This window comes from Micropterus salmoides, unplaced genomic scaffold (genome assembly GCF_014851395.1).
Source record: "Micropterus salmoides isolate LMB-PRFRI ecotype aquatic unplaced genomic scaffold, ASM1485139v1 Ms_hic_scaffold_11, whole genome shotgun sequence".
NCBI lineage: Eukaryota > Metazoa > Chordata > Actinopteri > Centrarchiformes > Centrarchidae > Micropterus > Micropterus salmoides.
In genome coordinates this window covers 12,187,110-12,206,339 of record NW_024040152.1, presented here as the reverse complement: position 1 = coordinate 12,206,339, position 19,230 = coordinate 12,187,110, and the positions used below count along the sequence as shown (strand labels likewise).

At 40.8% G+C, this 19,230-nt stretch overlaps 1 protein-coding gene across 1 annotated transcript in view; it reads right to left on the bottom strand.

Moving 5' to 3' along the window:
* Nucleotides 1–2,434: 2,434 nt before the first annotated feature.
* The window catches only part of LOC119897313 (polycomb protein SCMH1-like), a 34,745-nt gene continuing 17,949 nt past the window's right edge, over nucleotides 2,435–19,230 (bottom strand). The window contains 10 exon segments of the mRNA XM_038710926.1: nucleotides 2,435–3,313; nucleotides 3,630–3,763; nucleotides 5,490–5,621; nucleotides 6,470–6,595; nucleotides 7,973–8,143; nucleotides 8,398–8,598; nucleotides 8,889–8,963; nucleotides 8,966–9,014; nucleotides 9,703–9,936; nucleotides 10,504–10,748. Coding sequence (XP_038566854.1) covers nucleotides 3,194–3,313; nucleotides 3,630–3,763; nucleotides 5,490–5,621; nucleotides 6,470–6,595; nucleotides 7,973–8,143; nucleotides 8,398–8,598; nucleotides 8,889–8,963; nucleotides 8,966–9,014; nucleotides 9,703–9,936; nucleotides 10,504–10,748 — 1,487 coding nt within the window. The 3' untranslated portion in view covers nucleotides 2,435–3,193.

Genomic DNA, 19,230 nt, shown 5'->3' with positions numbered 1-19,230 from the left:
AAGACAGAGTAACAGGCTATAGGCTGGGGTGGAATTAATACAAGAGAGCAGTTTCTTGTGGGGCTTTTCAAGTGTTATCATGCTGGTGAAATCTCATTAACGTAATATCAATGTGTTAATGCCAAGGAAAGTAATGTGAACATGGATTTCATTTGTCATACCTCGGCTTTCAGGGTTTGTGGGATTTTTTTGTGCGTTTATGTGATCCTGGATAGATATACCCACACTGCCGTGTGACCAACATTTTCCTTGCAGGAAAACACTGACATTAGCCTGTCCACATCATCTGTAGGCACAGGGTGAGTGTGTTGGGTGAGGGCTATCAAGACAGAGTTCTGATATTATCTCCCAATCAAAGTCACAGGAGATAAGTATGTGAAGCAGGTCTGCAGCCTCATTTATTAAAGGTGAATCAAATTTGATTTAGCATTGGGTATGTCTCTGAGATGTTACGGTTCCTCTGATGTGTGATAATATTTTCTTTTCCATTCTTCATTATTTGGTATATAAACCCTCAGCAGTTTTGTTCGTTGACCGGCCCAATAACAAGACAAAATTGCCCTATACTGCAGAATGTTGTGTGGTGCTCACTGCATTGCAAAATAAATATTAGTTTATATCTGCAGTAACTGAAGTGTGGACCTGTACTCAGAATTCTTGAAGTATTTTACAATACACATAATGCAGTTTGCACAATCTGGAAACATGATCCAAATCAACCTGACAAAGAAATTCAAGTACATTCTTTTATAACATAGGCCTCAGGGCTTTGCAGGCCCACCATGATCTGAGGCCACAGGACCCTCACCTGAACTGTAAGCACCTCAACTGACAGCCCAAAGGCATGCTGGGAATTCTGGTATCAGCTGGAGAGAAGGTGGTTGACTGAGCACTTTATTTTACATTGTTTCTCTCTAACTGTGCACACACTTGTCTGCAGAGTGTAAGGTGCCAGGCTGATTATGCAGAGAATATAGTATTTTCATGCCATAACATGACAACTGAAGCAAAGACCTGAGAAAGTCGTTTTTTTTCTCACTGTTATGACTAATCTGCAAGCCCGCAAACTTCCTTTCATACATACTGAAACTGTTTCGCTGCTCTATATGTGTACAACTGTTGGGGCAAAGACAGTGTATGACTCAGGAGCACTGCAGAGCATTGTTGGTAAATATCAGCGGCAGAATTTCCCCAAAATCTAACATATATGTCATAACAATAAAGAAAGTTATCTTGCATGCAAATTTTCTAAGGACCTAGCCAGTGATGTGAATATTCACCTCTATACTTAAAAGAGCCCTGCCTGCTGCTCTAGTAGCAAAATAAGAATGGCACCTAAAAATCCCACTGTAGTGTTAGGAGCTAAAGTAAAAACTCACTTCACAACCTTCACAAACACAATATGCAGCACAAGAAGCTGTTGCTTACTATAAATAGCACTGGCTTCATGCACAACACTTTGGCTACTATTACACATCAACAAGCAGAGACATCAGCCACAAGCTCTGTGCTTGTCACAGTGCCTGAGCATAACACCAAACACAGCACAGATTGTGTGTGTGTCATATGCTCACAACAGAGACAGGCATTCATACTCTGTGTCAGTTAGAATAAGTGGGTTTGGTCACTGTTTTCAACCCATACGTCATGTGTTTTCCTGTTTTCACTAGAAGGATGTGGTTAGGGTTACTGTCTTGTGCTGAGTTGCTTCAGTAGATAATTTTTTTGCCCACAAGCCTAATGGCCCACTCATGTACTGACAGAAAAAATGACAGCAATATTTACCAGAAACAGCATGAACAATAGGTCCACATAATCATTAAAGAGAGGGTCTTTAATATTGGGAACAAATGAATACCTACACAGCAATACAGGAGAAATACTGACAATAATAATCACATGAAGTCATCTTTAGGTGGTATAAAAATATCACTTATATTATCATGCTGAGTTTACCAGATGGAGCAGTGGCCACCCATGGCAGCACATGTCAGCAAGTCCCAAGGAGACAATGAAGGATAATGACTGCAAAAAGGTGGACAGGGCTGCATTGCCCTCTGTTGGTGAACTACTGTAGATAAAAAAAAAAGAAACCAGGAAGTGGCACTAAATGTATTCATAAAATACAAATTAATTAATAACATGTTAATCAATATGCAAGCACGCTATTAAACTAACTTGCCAATGCCAACTCATTATACTTTAAAAATAACTTTTGCAGCCTCTAAATGTCAGACTCGCCAAACCTACATTTGTGGGTGTGCATGTAATGTGTCTTTATGATAAGATAAGACAAATTAAAAGGGGACTAAATACTGCCCTAATTCAATAAGTTAACAAATCAATTTATGGAGCAACAGAGTATAAACACAGGAGCAAATAAGATGTAATTACAAATTGTAAAAGGTTGAGATCGCAAACAGCACAGAAAAAATTAACAGTTGAATTATTATATATTTATTGAACAATGTTAAGCATGATAGGGCTCTCCATGTAGGAATTCTAATAATATAGTATAAAAATTAAAAAAGTACAAATAACAAATACAGGACAAGGCATTGTAAACAACATCCAGAATAAGAGAAAAGACAGATTTCCTCATGGCAGTATTTTTCAGAATAAATTTCTTTTCATAAAACACGTTTTTCTTCCCATAATTAATATTGTAGTTGCAAAATCGTGCCTCAAACAGAGACATTAATCAGAAGCCTTCCAAAATATTGGGATGAATGTAGCGTTTTCTTTTATTCCTTTAGGGCTTTCTTTCTTTTAGAATATCCCACACAAACCGTTGAAAAAGGCAAAAATACAAGTCCATATATAAGTACAAAATATGAAATGTACAGAATAAATGTAACATAATAAAAGCAGGCCAAAAAAGCCTTTTACAGTTAAAATGGCCACATATGACTCTTCAAGTTATACTGAAATGAAAACAGATGACAGACAAGTGGGTGATCCTACGTATCCCATGCTGCCTTAGGGCTGGATTGTGCTACACAAAATAAACATTCCTCATTGGATGAGGTCAGAACAGGGTATGTAATACCAGATATGGTGGTCTGATGGAAGTTGCTACATGTAAATGGTCAGTATATGTCCAATATGCAGTGCATGATATACTGATCCTAGAACAGGGAGATGGGGTTGGAGTTTAGTCCTTTGGAAGGCTGCCGCTAGCCAGCGGACCTTCTCAAGCCCGTTTGAGCTTGTCAATGTGGAAGGTGAGTTTGAGAGCAGGACCGAGCTTCAGGCCCATGTATTTCATCATCATGTCGCTACGCAGCAACAGGAGTGCTTTGCCGTCAATCTCCTGTTAGCAGGGGGAGGGATAATCAAAACAAAAAACGTTTTAGGTCTGGAAAAATGCTGTAAAGTAAGAATGCTTTCAAAAATAGACAGTTAACAAAACGCAAAGTGACTAAACAGAAGAAAAACCTAAATCAAATCAATATTGGTGTGACCACCCTTTGCCTTCAAAACAGCATCGGTTCCTCTAGATACATGCACAAAGTCAGGGATTTTTAAGGTATACTGTCAGGTGTATGATTAAACAATTATACCAGATTCCATATGTAGGTTGAAACACAATCATTTTTAGCCTCTTCACATTATGAGAGAATACATACATGTTTCCTGAAGAGGTCAGCATGTGGGGCCAGCACTGGGTCGATCTCTCTGATATACTGCATGACATCCTCTACTGTCCACAGGTTAGGGTCCTGACCACTAGGTCTCGGGCTCTCTCGGAAACTGCCTGAGCCTGAGAGTGCAAAAGCAACACACTCAAATCCATAAAGACAGTCATTCATTCAGAAAATGGGCTCTACTGTTATGGTAGTTTTTCACAATTATCCACTAACTGACCGAGCACTATAATACACTTTAGCCTCCAGTCAATGTGTCCTCAGCTGATTTAACAGAGTTGTAAACCCTGCTGTATTGTTTCTGAAAAAACATCTAAAGCTCAAATTATATTTCTTGTATCCAAATGGCCGTGAGGGTCCGCGTGATGTAAATGTTCCGTATCTTCCTAGGTCTGCAAGGGGCTGGGAGGAGTTAAATTAATAACCATGTGGACTGTATACCGTAAAACTTCAAAGCCTAGTCCCAATTAGACGCCTGCCCTTTTTAATGGCCTGGTGGGCTACACGTTTTGACAAATAAATGCGGGTCTCAATTAAAAGCCTTTGGATATAAAACCTCTTAAAGCCCGCCGGGTCACCTGCTCGAGCTAGTTCAAAGCTGTTTAGATCGTGCATCCAAATGTAGATGTTTCAACTTTTGTCAATATGGACATGCTAGATTTGATTAGTTAGATTTTCCACAATTTAATCGTTAAGTAAATTTTACAATTCAGATTTTTTGGTATGGTAAACAAGACACGAAAAGGCGATTTTTCTAAAAGTAATATTCATGCTTGTTGAAATAAACAATTTGATGGTAGCCTATTTCCAGTCTTTACTGAGTAGGAGTTTTGTGTGAAAGGAATTAAAGGCCTGTCCCATATAGATGCCTGTTCCAAATACAGGCAGGGTAAGTTCAGCGACTGAAGCAAATAAAAGCCCGGGCCATTAATTGAAGTTTTACAGTATGCTGACTAAACTTGTTTAAACACTAAAGTCATTCCAACTATCTAGTTTGAAAGCTTTAAATCTACAATTTCATGGATCTGTACTCTAACTGGACTTCTTGGACCGTATTTCATTATTTATTATTTAGTGTTTCCTGTATCAGTGTCTCTTTATGGCGAGAATTTCTGTGTCTGAAAAGTTAAGCCAATGCCGAAGTGATTTAAACCTGCATTCTTACCAATGGTCAGCAGGGGACAACAACTCTGGTTGCAAAAAGAAGTCAGATTGCATAGGAATCCATGACAAAATTATCCTACTTTTAACTTGATTTTACTCTGTAAACACTCTCCTAATGTGTTTATGGTCTCAATCACTAGTTTCAAGTGTTCAATAAGCATGATGTTAATTTTGTAAAGTATGGTTTAGAGTAAAATAGAAGATAAAGCAGGGTATGCTTTAGGACCTGGCTACCTTGTTTTTTTTTTGACAGCAAACTAAAGCTAAAAAATGTCTTGCTTAACTTTGGTGGTACTGAAAGACACTCTAAGCAGTTGGCTGTTTATGTTGTTTTAAGCCTGTGTTTCGCTAGCCAAAATTAGCATCCCAGTTAACGTGAATAAGGGATGCATGGTGCCAACCAACCTAGCTAGTTAGCGGTTGCTGATAATTTAATATGCTGGATAAAATGTATATTCACCAGCAAACTGAGTTTGAAAGGGAACAAATGCATGGCTACATCAGCCCTCACTCCTCCCCAGCTCCACCCTCTTGCTCACATACGGTCACTTCTAGTTCCAAAAAAACCCCAAAACAAAACACCAATTTTGAAGCTTCAAAACGGTAGTCCACAAACCAATGGGTGATATCACAGTGACTACGTCCACTTCTTTTATACAGTCTATGGTCTTTTCCTACCTGTAGAGTTTCTATGATGTAGCAGCTTGGAGGGAGACCTCAGGCCGGGAGTTTGAATTATAGAGTTGGGAGAAAGAGGGCTCTTTTTTAAGTGCTCTGATGCGGCAACACTGTTCTCCATGAAGGACTCACCTGGGGACAATGCAAACACATAGATTACACATAGCTTAAACATAACCAAAATACCAAAAGGGGAAACCACTGTGACTGTGTTTGGAGCTTTTATACATGCGGAAGACACCTTTTAAGGGGGATATTACCCGTTTACATAAATCTCTTCAAATATTCCATTAACTTAATTAAAATAGAAGGAAATTGAAAGATGATTAAATGATTAACCTCCTGCTCCAGAACTTAAAACCACTCACTCCTGAACCAAGAGCTTCTTGTGTTTTACAACCTCCTTTTATGATTATATAAGGATTTACTGGACAACTCTGAGCATTCAATTATTAAATTAAATGTCTTACATCAAATGTGTTGCAGCATTACAGGTGAGAGCTACTGATAATATAAACAAATACTATACACAAGTGAAAGGCTTGTGTAATCAAGAAAATCCTTTGCTTTAAGTGTATTTCCATTTTGTGTTTCTACACATAAATAAAGAACAAATGAATATAGTATCCAAAGTAATTTTACAAAACAGAAATTAACTAGCCAGGAGCAGTACATCGCACATATACATTTATCCAGCAATGCAAGGGGTATAGCAAAATGGCAAATACCGGAGAAATAACTTATTACTGTCCTACCAGTGGAATATACGCCAATCATAAAAAGTGACAATACTGTGCTCTATTAGGGATCAGCAAACTGGTCAGAAAATCCAACTTTGTGGTCGTCTGACTACTACTAACATCAACCAACAAACCAAATATTTTTTACTTGCTCTATCTAAATATAAATAAGGAGGTACAGAACTGAAGCCCAGGGTAGATAAAAAGAAAAAAATCACAAGAGTCACAAAAGTAATATACCATCAGTAGAGTGCCGGGGGGTTTTGGCCAGTTTCTGAGGCAGGGGACTGTTGTAGTCTTGTAGGAACCGCTTGTTGCCTCCTCGGCCCGGGCCCGTCGTCAGGTTGTCTCCAAAACTTCTCCTCTCTAAAACCAGCACATGAACAACAGCTACAGATGATAAAGGTAAGTGGGCCAGGCTGTATTTCACTTGTTCACTTCTTTTGGTCAAAGAGGCCGAATGCAGAAAGAAACGAAAAAAAAAAAAAACTACCACAGAGAAGTACAGACATGTTTTTCTAGTTTGAGTACTGGAAATACAGAACCTGTCAAAGCGGGTACAGTTTTAAATACAATTAATTTGGCTTGAGTCAGTAAAAACTGTTTTATGTCATGTGATACCATGAATCATTAATTAAATAATGACTTCAGGAAACTAAAATAGCATCAGCAAGAACACACGCTCAGCATCAACAATTTAACCCTCTACACATCACACTAGAAGGTTTTGACTTGTGGGATGATCAATAGAGCTGCAACAATTAATCGAATAAATCGACTAGGTGTTATTAAATTAATCATCAACTATTTTGATAATCAATTAATTGGTTTGAAGGAAAATTGTCGGATTCCAGCTTCTTAAATGTAAATATTTCCTGTTTTCATTACTCTTATGACAGTAAAGTGAATATCTTTGGGTTGTGGACAAAACAGGACGTCTTCTTATGGTTTGGTGATCAACATTTTTGATAATTTCCTGACACTTAAACACTAATCAATTAATCAAGAAAATAATAAACAATAAAAAATTGTTAGTTGCAGCCCTAATGATCAATAGGAGGCAATCTATATTTACAACAAGAAATAAACATGGCGATGACCAGCATATTTCCTGCAAATTCTTGTACTCCACTGCAACAAAGAACTTTGCTGTCAGCAGACTATTAAACGGCTGTATATCTGCTAGCCACCAAAGTTTCTTTGTCTGTTTTATTTTGTTCCCAAAAAATCTAAACTCTAGGCATGGAATATAAAGTTTCCCACATTAAAACAAGTTATTTGCCTTTTGTACAGCAGTGTAAAATATAGCCGACACATAGGGGACGCCTCCCTTGACTATTTACAAGATTAGTGTTTTTAGAGGGTAACTGCCAACATTTCCACACCACTAAGGCACACAGTTTTTCTTTTGCTGCGTGGAGTTTTTATCTCTTAAAGAAAACACACACTAAAAGAACCAAAACTGGTGCCGTAAAGCTTGGTTCATTAAGACATTAAGTACAATCTATATGAAATGTATTATGTAGCAGTGTTTTATTCTTTTGTTTTATTCTCGATGTGTATACATACAATCAAACTGCTATCTGGAAAATGTGTAATGTCTACTGTTGGTTTCCAGCATAATAAAAAAATCCCTAGCTATCAGATTTGTTTCTATTAATGAGGACAAAAATTTCAATAGCTGCTGAAAATTTAATTTACATTCAATTAGACTAACACAATGTAGAGAAAAGTAGCATTAACCTGCAGTGTATGTGTGACTGTCGTAGTGCAGGCTTCCTCTGGCGACAGGTTGGCTTCCAAACAGAGGATCGCAGTGAAGGTTGTGGCAGAGTTTTTCTAGGAAGCGGAGGACGTAGGTGACACTGCTGACTGTGGGCAAGGTCAGGGTGTGCTGCTGCTGGTCAAAGTAGGCTAGATAGGGCAAATGGGCAAATGACAGAGGATCAAATTCTGCTATAGGAGGTTTACAGTCTTTGTTTAACATGGAGTAAAAGAGTAAAACCTGTTCACTAATGTGAGGGTGAGCTTTATACAAAGGTTTTTAGACCTCAGATGTTATGTAACAATTACAATAGAATAGACAGAATTTTTTTTTTTTATTTGATACCAGCACTACATTCTGATGTAATGGAAGATAAGTAAACAAATATAAGCATAATTCCCACCTGAAATGACTTCACCTCCTTGTCCAGACTTGAGACAGGAAAAGACTGTGCCCTGGTTGTGGGCTGAGTCTACGCAAGCTTGAACACACTGCTGAAGCACTGAAGAGGCCCGGCCTGGCCCAAAGTGGTCAGGGAGCTGCTGAATACGCCGCAGGTCCAAATGGGGTCCCACCTTGCCGTATTTGTTTAGGTACACACAAACTAGGGGGCAAAACAACAAGAAGAGTCAATACTGAAGGTTATATGCCTTCTCTCATCCCACCAAAATGTAATTTTGATTTATTTAAAGGACCACTAGGCTGATTTTAAACGTTGTTGGCATGTGTTAACCACTGTTTGTCAGATCCTGTTGCAAACACAACATATAATGTTGTGATACTGTGTGAGTGACAGCATGACAGATTGAGTCTTACACCGGCACTGAACATCCCAGAAAGGTATACCTATCAATAATAATATACAGTAGGTCTAGGTCTGTGGATATTGTGTACCTGTGGGAGCCTGGAGTGCAGAGTTGGGGATGGTGGCATTGTCTAGAGGAACAGTACTGGTGTCAGGCTCTGGGTGCTGCTGGTGGGAGACGTGGGAACTGGATTAGGTACCACCCTTGGTTTTCTCTGGATACAAACACACATTCGGACATTTTATAGCATTTGTTTCTTTAATGGTTTATTAACACCCCAACATTTGATGGGAACAGTTCACAATATAGCATCAAATGTGACTCTTATGTTGCACTTTTATTCTTCTTTCTTGAACTTATAAAACAAAGTGCCTTCCGCAAAATGTAGCATGGTACAACATCAGAAAACAAAACGATCAAAAAGAACATTCATGACTCTGCCAAGTATTTCCATTAATCTATCTTCAGTACATTATTAGGACTTGAGTGCAGTTACCTGCTTTGCCAGCATACAAACTGGATGCTGTCAATAGTTGTTGTGGACAACCACTGTGTTTTTGTAACTGATTGTGCCTTTGAAATGTAAACCAGCTCAATCTGCCTAAGTTGAAAAACATCAACAAACAGGGGGGCATTTATTCAGAAATGTTTTCAATCTGCTTAGTATTTTGAAACAAATTCTCCTGAGGTCTAGTCCAGTCTGACTGGTCAGAAAGGTAATAATAACAGAAACAGGATGTGGCAGAGTTGAAATAAATCTTAACATCAAAACAGCCTGTTATTGTATGTACGTATGTATTATTATGTGTTCTACCCAATAAGCACTATGCAGTCAAATGCTACAATGTGATACTCTGTTGTTCAGTGATATCTGTGTTAATGTGTATGTACTGGACGGCTACCTTGCTGCCAGGCTTTGGCCCTCTTTTCTTTGGGATCTTGATGGGTTCTGCCTGAGTCTGGGCCTGCTGCAGAGCTATCCTCTGTGCCCAGTTGGCAGGCAGTCTGCCCCTGGTTCGCCCTGGACCGGTCACTGGCCGCCCTGGACCTGTCACTGGCCGCCCTGGGCCAGTCACTGGCCGCCCTGGGCCAGCCATGGCATCTTCCAGCCAGCCAGCTCTCTTTGCCCAACCCAACTTCAATCACAGAGAAAATGAGACACAGAGTCAAGTGGGAGTCTTCATTCTGTGATACTCTACAATGACAATGCTCCTCCATCAAAAAACAAGATGTGTTCCAAGGTCAAAATGTTGCAACCAAAGCTTGCAAAACAACTGTGTGCAAACATGTGCCCAGTGTGTCACAGAAAACCCTAATTTGGAGATGTGAGTCCCAGTTCAACTAATTTAATTTCACCACCAATAGTATTTAGCTATGCAGATACAGTAGTTTGGTTTTGTCCCCTGGTTTTGAGATATCTGCTTCTGAGATTTCTGCCGCCATCCCAATACAATGAAGATAAATGGAACCCTGTCTGTGGTGCTCACAGCAGTGAAAAATTCATTGGCAACATGTTTCGAAATTTTTCTGGATAATGCACAGACCACACTGTGGACAGACTTAGTCCCTTTAGAACCAAATAAATAGTCTAAGTTTCACCTACAGTGTATGGTAGAACAGGCATAAATCACAGATATTGTGAAATCTAGGAAAATATAACCACAACTATCTGCATGGCCATCTCTAAACCACTTCATGCCCACCTTACTGCCAGGCTTGGGCCCTCGTTTCTTGGGGATCTTGATGGGCTCCAGGCCTTTGGCTAGCTGGATGCTCTGTGGTCCCAACGCTGAGCCCTTCTGACTCCAGGGCCCCGTCACCTTGGTTTTCCTGCGGCCTGGCTTGCGTCCTCTCTGACCTGGAGGTCTGCCCACGGTGGGGGTGGGGTGCATGGCTGGGCTCTCTACACTCCCATCTGTCAATGCCCCAAGGCTCTTAGGCAACACTACTGCATGGACAAAGATGGGCAGACACACAAGAAAAAGGCACTTGCGTAAAAAGCTGTGGCATGACAGCAAAAAAGAACTAATTAAGAATTATAGCTCCAGGTTCCCCATTTAATCACAGACGGGACATAGATATGTAACAAAGTTTGAACTGTTAGAGTAGTTATTTTCTTATTAATTGCATTTGTGAAAAATATTTCTTCACCAATGTGAGTATTCAATCTGAAATCTAGACTACATTATTTATGTGGTTATGTGATGTGAATCACAGCAGAATGAGTCATGTACCCAACTTCACGCTGCACTGTTAGCTGCAATGTCCCCGTTTGACTATAGTTGCAGCCAACCAATGAAAAAGTTGTGTCATACACGCACATTTCACCCTCTCATTGTATGTAAGTCATCAGGTATTACCATCACTCACCAAAGCTACAAATACCTTTCTCAAATGCTGAACAGAAAGTAGTATACCACTTCATTTTCACAAAATAGAGCATCAAACCTTTTAAACATCAAAAACCCTTCCATTTGTTCAATGCTGATCTAAGTCCAGAATGTTTATAATACACGACCTCGACCTTCTCCCAGCAGCACATTAGCAGAGAAGGTCATACATTCTCAGCAGTGAAACATTTTTCTTCACTTGAACTTCCTTCCTCAGTTATGAGCCTGAACACACCATATTACATCTCTCAGTCTGAAGTGCGATTGACAGTGAGAACGTAAACAGGCAGAGAAAAGCAAAGAGGGTGGGAGGTTACATCAAGAAGTTATCTGTACCTTTTCGCTTCATAAGACTGCTCATTCTGTAATTTTAGCCTTTCAGTGAACTCAAAAGGGTTTAGTTGGCTTTTTTCTGCATATAAATAAGGTCACAGAACTCAAGACTCCTGGGAAATTCACTGTATTAACAAATTAGAGACCAATGTAAAGCTTGAATAAGGATTTAATGAATAAAAACACAGGAAAGCACCATTGGGCAAGTAAGAGTTTGCAGTAGTGAGGTAATAATTTACTCTATTTTCTTACTCTTGATGTGCTATCACTTTGCACTTTACTGAACATTCTACTAGAATCTGAAGGCCGACTGAGCGAGCTCAAACAACTGGGTGTGTGTCCCACCCACTGAAACCAACCTTTTGTCTTGGTAATCCGGAGGGCGATCTCAGCTGGGTGTAATCAGTCTGAATGCACCTGTATGCAATTAGACTCACACTACTTCACTGAAACCTATAACTGAAGCGTCACCGTCAGCTCCTTCTGTGAAGACCTACTTGGGTAAAGACCAGCAAGTCTTCCTGTGGACTCCTCGGGTCATGGAACTGCCAGTCTGCAGTCAACAAAGCTGTCTTTATCATTACTTATGCTAACGCATTATCTTTTGGGCTACTGGCACTCACTGAGACCTGGATCAAACCAGAAAATACCACTACACTATGCCTCCTTCGAAATATCATGCTGTCTTGGTGTCCACTCCGGTAAAGGTCTCTGTGATTGTCATCTACCGTCCACCGGGACAAGTGGGTAACTTTGTGGACGAGCTAGACACACTGCTGTCTTCAATCCCAGATCATGACTGCCCATTACTTGTCCTCGGTGACATGAACATTCACTTGGACAAATCAAACTCAACAGACTTTCTGTCTCTGATTCAGTCCTTTGATCTAACACGGTTTCTCAGCCCCCTGACCCACAAAGCTGGCAAGGTGCTTGACCTTGTTCTTGTCTGAAACTGTCCCACCGAGTGCTTAACTGTCACTCCTCTACACGTCTGTCCACTTTTTCATTCAGTTCACGGTATGCCTACAGGAACAGCCCATTGTTCCAGCAACGCTGGTCTCACACCGCCGCAACCTCCGTAACCTGTCTCCCACTCACTTTGCCTCAGTGGTAGCATCCGTTCTACCTCCCCTCAACACATTTTCCTCACTCGAGGTCAACGATGCCGCACAATCTCTTTGCTCTACATTGAGCTCGTGCCTGGATAGCCTGTGTCCTCTGTCCACCAAGCCTGCCCGCCCGAACCAGTCCCACCCATGGCTAACTGATACCATCCGTGGGCTCCGTACTGATCTCAGAGCCGCTGGAAGAAAATGGCAAAAAAACAAAGACCCTGCCAACCTTAAGGACTACCAACTGCTCCTATCCTCCTTCTCAACAAGCATCAATGCTGCCAAAACTGCGTTCTATAATGACAGAATTAGCAGTGCTACTGACTCAAGGAAATTATTTTCTTATAATAAATATCTAATATATTTACTTTTAAAATGCTACTAAATCCTCCTCCACCACCCACAAACTTGTCTGCTGATACCTTTGCTGCCTTATTCACAGGCAAAGTGGCGACTATAACTAGCCAATTCTCTAAATCTCTCAAAATCAACCTTCTACTCCCGCCCTGGTCAGCTCCCACTGTGTGAGCACAGCACAGGAAAACCTACCATGTAACCGTCCTTATACATGTCTCCCTCCATCTCCCTTGGGAAATGGCGCAAAAGGCTCAACACCAAGGTTAACATGTAGCAGTCCTACTACATCTGTTCCTCTGCCATCCCAGGACAATAGCACTTCACTCTCCTTGTTTACTCCTCCCACTACATGCCCACTGGACCCGATTCCTACGAATCTCCTCCAAGCCATATCTCCTACTGTGGTCCTGGCAATCACTCATGTGATAAATACTTCTCTGGCTTCAGGAACCTTCCCGACCACTTTCAAAAGGGCTCGGGTTACACCCTTGCTTAAATAGCCCTCACTTGACCCACCTCAAGTTGAGAACTATCAGCCAGTTTCTCTTCTACCATTTTTATCAAAAACTATCAAACGGTCAGTCTTTAAACAGGTCTCAGAACTCCTCTCACGGAATGACCTTCTAGATCCATATCAGTCTGGTTTTAAGAGTGCCCACTCTACTTGATCTAGAGCTGGTCCGAATGTCATTTTTTGAGCTTCAACAGTAATTAAGAGCGAATAATCGGAGCAGAATCTGGGAATAGTTTCCCGGGCGGGGGTCCAGGCGGAGAGCGCACGGGATGATGGTTGGTAGTGGAACTAAATCTAACACATTATTATGCAAAATTCACTTTTAATTTTAATTATAGCGACAAAATGCTCTTCTTCTACAATCGGCCTAATATAATTAGGCTTATTTAAATAAGGAAAAAGGAAATTTGACTGTTTTGATCTGTAATGAAATTAAGCAATTGTAAAATTAATTAACGCCATAACTTCCACACTACTGCAGTCATCAGTCAGTTTAAAGTGCTCCCACACAGCTGAGGGCTTAATTTAGTTTGTCCTTTGATATGAACTGGAGCGTCGCGTTCACTGCTGTCGGCGGAGGTCAGGTGCGTGAAAAAAACCCCCCAATAATCGAATCTCATAATTGAAAATCGAATGTGTACCGACGGTCGAATATTCGTATATTCGGGCCCAGCCCCAACCGAAACGGCTCTTTTGTCTGTAACAGAAGCCCCAAGGTCAGCTAAAGCTGCAGCCCAATCCTTGGTTCTTATCCTGCTTGACCTATCAGCTGCCTTTGACACAGTCAATCACATGATCCTCCTATCCGCGCACTCAGCAATGGGCATCTCGGGTAAAGCACTACTGTGGTTCGAATCTTACCTCTCGGGGCGTTCCTACAATGTTTTGTGGCAAGGACAATTATCCTCCTCCCACTGCCTCAAGGCTCAGTACTAGGGCCCCTTCTCTTCTGAATTTACACCACCTCACTGGAGCTGATCATTCGCTCACACGTCTCTTACCACTGCTACGCTGATGATACGCAATTCTACCTATCCTTCCTGCCAGACGTCCCCACCGTCTCGGCGCGAATCACAGACTGTCTCTCTGACAAATCTGCATGGATGAAGGCTTGCCACCTTCAACTAAACCTCTCTAAGAGTGAACTCTTGGTCATTCCAGCCAAGCAATCTATCCACCATAACATCAAACTACAAACTGGCTCCTCAACCATCACTCCAACCAGAGTGGTGAGAAACTTGGGTGTCATGATTGATGACCAGCTGTCCTTTTCAGACCGTGTTGCTGCTGTCTCTTGGTTGTGCCGCTTTGCTCTATACAACATCAGAAAAATCAGGCCCTACCTCACTCATAGCAGCTTTTAAGTCCCCAGATCTCTTTTCAAGGAACTAAAAGATTCCTTCAGCCCACTGTTGTGTGCATTTCCACCGTGGTCTAAAGACCTGCGAAGATTAGGCAAATTAACTAGCTGACGTAGGCTGTATGCCTGTACGTCATACAAAGCGATGCACAGGCATCATTATTTGTAACCACTATCCATGAGCAACATTTATAAAAGAACATCAGATTTGACTGGAATATAATGAAAAACTACAGGCTGTGCTGGACCCTTAAAGCAGCTTTTTTGTGTGGGAGCTATAATGAAGAGACACATGATAAAGTTCGTTACACATTTAATAGTAGCCAAACAAACTAAAGCCATAAAGTTCTTAAAATAACTCCAGCACAGAGAAAGCAACACACAAATAAAATTGCGACAGTTTGGAAGGTTATTAAAACATTTCCAGCGACAAGAGCTGAGTGTCGGAGGAACTTGATGTTTAACGAGCTTAATTACCTGCTGTAATCAGCTGTTCCGCTTGTTTTGGAGAGGACACCGACTTCGGCTCTGTGTAAAAACCTCCTGACTGATGAAAACTTAAAACAACAACTTAGGACCCAGTATTTAGCATAAACACACCGCTGCACGCTGGCTGCCGTTTCCAATATAGTTAATGCCAACATATGATCTCAGGCCGACATCGGCGAGACTTGTGTGGCTTGACTGTTGATTTTGATTTATTGGTTTGCAAGCAAAGGTGGAAAAGAGACGAGCAGTCGTAGAAAAACAGCCGACATTCTCCAGTTAGCCAGTAGCCTCTACTTGCCCATTCACACTTTCACTGCAAGGCAAGCCCCACCCCCTCACAGTACCGGTACTTTCGGAAAGTACTACCCCCCGAGCTGGGATTTTTTGGGCGGTAAAATGAAGACCCTAGAACTACATTTAGACCCTGGTCCGGCGAGATCCTCCAAAGCTTCCTAGTTCTGGGGTATAGTTCCTTTGGTCGAAATGCAGCTAATATGCCACCCAGCTTCTGGTACAGGCCATGGTTACCTCTCGCCTCGACTATTGCAATGCCCTCCTAGTGGGTCTTCCAGCTTGTGTGGTGAAACCCCTACAAATGGTTCAGAATGCAGCAGAGCGTCTGGTTTTTGATCAGCCCAAAAGGACGCATGTCACTCCACTGCTGTGTGACCTCCACTGGCTAACCGTGGCCTTCAGAATCAGATTCAAGTCACTAATTCTTGCATACAGAATGACTACTGGGTCTGCAGCCATCTACCTAAACTCCATAATACAAGTTTAAGTTCCTTCTCGGCCACTACGCTCCTCCAACGAACGCCGCCTGGCTCTGCCATCCCTTCACACAAAGCATTCACAGTCCCGGCTGTTCGCATCTGTGACACCACGATGTTGGAATGAGCTATCACATGCCATCAGAGCAGGGGCGTCCCTCTCTAACTTCATGAAGCTGTTGAAAACTTATCTCTTCCGAGAACACTTCCTCTTATAACCTCTAACTCATTTAACATGCACTTCCTGTTCTCTTCTTTCCCTAGGTATTTACCCCCATTGATGCGATATGTGCCATTAGCGCTTACTAATATTTATTGCTGATTTTATTAATATGTATTGTCAGTTGTAGATCTTGTGCTGTATTTTATGCTCTGTTAATGATTGTATGTTGTTCCTCAAATGTAAGTCGCTTTGGATAAAAGCGTAAAGTCTTGTAAATGTAAAAACAACCCACAGAAATGGAACAGCTGTAACTGGATCTAATATTCAACTAGTGGTAAAAATGTATAGCCTACTATTATATGAATTTTTAATGAATTTAGTATTTAATATTACTGTTATACTAACAGTATGCTATTAACTAAACATTATAGTATTTATTTAATAGACTCATGTACAGTTCCTCCTCCAGGTTGTGGATAGAGACTCTGCATTAGACCAGTGTGCCAATATTTGCTGCTTCTAGCCGCCTCCTCCTTCATAGAGCAACATGCTCCCCTTGTTCTGTTTACATCTGTTTTACTAGCTATTGTTATAAATAGTGTATTGTTTAACTTTGTTCAAGTTGAGAAATACACATTTCAAAATGTCAGTATTTCGCGCATTCCTTGATAATTAAGCATGTAGACTCATAGTACCATTGTTCTATTATAATCGAATCGCAACTGCAAATAGCAATATTGTTCACAATAATCGCAATATGATTTTTCTCCAAATCATGCAGCCCTGCTCTGACTTATAATGTGCTGAGACGGCACGTCATTTTACATGCGAATGTCATAGAGAAGTAAGGTGACCTAGTATAAAGCGTGAAATGTCCATAAAAGTGGTGTGCTATTTTTACACCATCCCATGAATTCACATTGGCCTGGGGGCATGTGGTTGGGGAACAGGAAGTGCAGGGCAGGCATGAAGGACAGACAATATGCAGCTTCCATTATCAAGTTGTAACCAGAATAAACAAACCTTGGACAATTCCAAAACACCAGCGATGTAAAATGTCAATTTCAAAGTGAAAATGCCAACTAAAGAATCCGCCGACACACTTCTCCCAAGCAGAAACAGCATTCCAAACTGAAGCGGTTGTTGATCACTAATACTAAATTGTGAATCACTGCAACCACGAGGGGTACTTGAGCATATAATCATAAATGTGCACAAAAAAAAAGTTAGGCTGATGGGTCCAGTCGTATGCAAGATTTTTTGTCGACCGATGCACACACAACTAATGTATGATCCCCTCGAGGCTTAGGCCTGGCGGAGTTAAAAACATTTTTTCCACTAAGCTCTAATGTTATCTTCTCATACATAAATTAAATTCCGCCCCCGCCCCTTCCCATTACTCCTACTTATTCTTTGGGGGAAAAAGTAGTTCCAGTGAAAACTGCTCACTATCAGGTCGGATCGGATTAATAGCAATGTTGCTTCAGTTAAATTTTTTTTACTGTCATTGTTCAATCAAAAGAAAATTCCAAATTCCATGTATTGAGGGGGCAGGGTTAACCCCAGGGACTGATATGTAAAAACCTGAGCAAATAAAGCATAACCATCTACATGGCCAAATAACACTAAAAGTAAAGAATAAAATATGTAACATTATGATGAGTAACAATACATCAATACAGTATTGTATTGTGAAATCAGACAGGGATTACCTGTAGCCCAGCTAATAAATCGGCGTGTATACATTATCGGCTGAAATTAGGTAATTGCAGATGAATTGGTATTAGGGATGAAATGATTACCGGTTTAATGATAAACCATGGTAAAATTCCCGATTGTTATTATTACCGTACATTTTTTAATTACCATGATAACCGGTTTTGGTTACCGCGCTATTATAAACTCACAGCAAAAATTGTCCAGCATTAACCAAAGTTAGCGAAGCATGCACGCAAGTGCAGTATGCAACGTGGGTTTGTTTGGGTCAATGACAACACCGCGGAAGACAGCGCAACAAAGATTTTTCAGTCACTCTGAAGTCTGGTCGTATTTTAGTTTATATGAGAGCGCTGAGGGAAACTTGATTGAAGAAAATGACCTTACAGTGAGCGCAGGGTGAGTTAACTTTAAGCTTTGGTTTGTCTGTCTGACTTGCTAACAGCGCATAAACTGAAGCTCTCAGTGTTAGCTGCTCTTGTAAAAATGCTACACGTTGTTCTGCTGCTGTATGCGTTGTCGGCAGTCTATTCGTCCACTGCACATAACACCTTATCTTCATGATTTTAAATCTAGCAGCTATCAAATTAGTTGTAAAAGTGTCTGAACAGAGGAAACGCAACACACTCCTCTGTATTTATGTCAGTTTTTGGGCTCATTGCAGTTACTATCACTGTCTTCTAAATACTTATTTGCTTTCATGTAACTGTGCATGGGGTCATTGCATTACCTATATATAAAATCTTGATAATGATACTTACATGACACATGCACACTTAGATGATTTTCATATGTTTACAAAAGGTATTTAGGGCCTGAGCACGACCGTGTGAGGTCCCTATTGAATTTGCTAAGATTATATATATATTTTTTTTCCTGCAAAGTAGGCTCCATTGACAGGGCCTAAACATACTCGAAAACTCACCAAACTTTGCAAACATGTCAGAACTGGTGAAAAATTTCGTATTTTATGGGTTTCACGCATGGGCGTGGCAAAATGACTCGCTAGCGCCACCTAGAAAATTGGAAAGGATTATCCCCTCGTTCACGTTCAACCTACATATACGAAATTTTCTGGGGACATGTATCATATCAAGACGCACAAAAAAGCCTCAAGAACCCATACCCTAAAGTCAACAGGAAGTCGGCCATTTTGAATTTTATGGCCATTTTTGGATGATTTACACACTCCGTACTTTAATGAACTCCTAGGGATTTAGTCG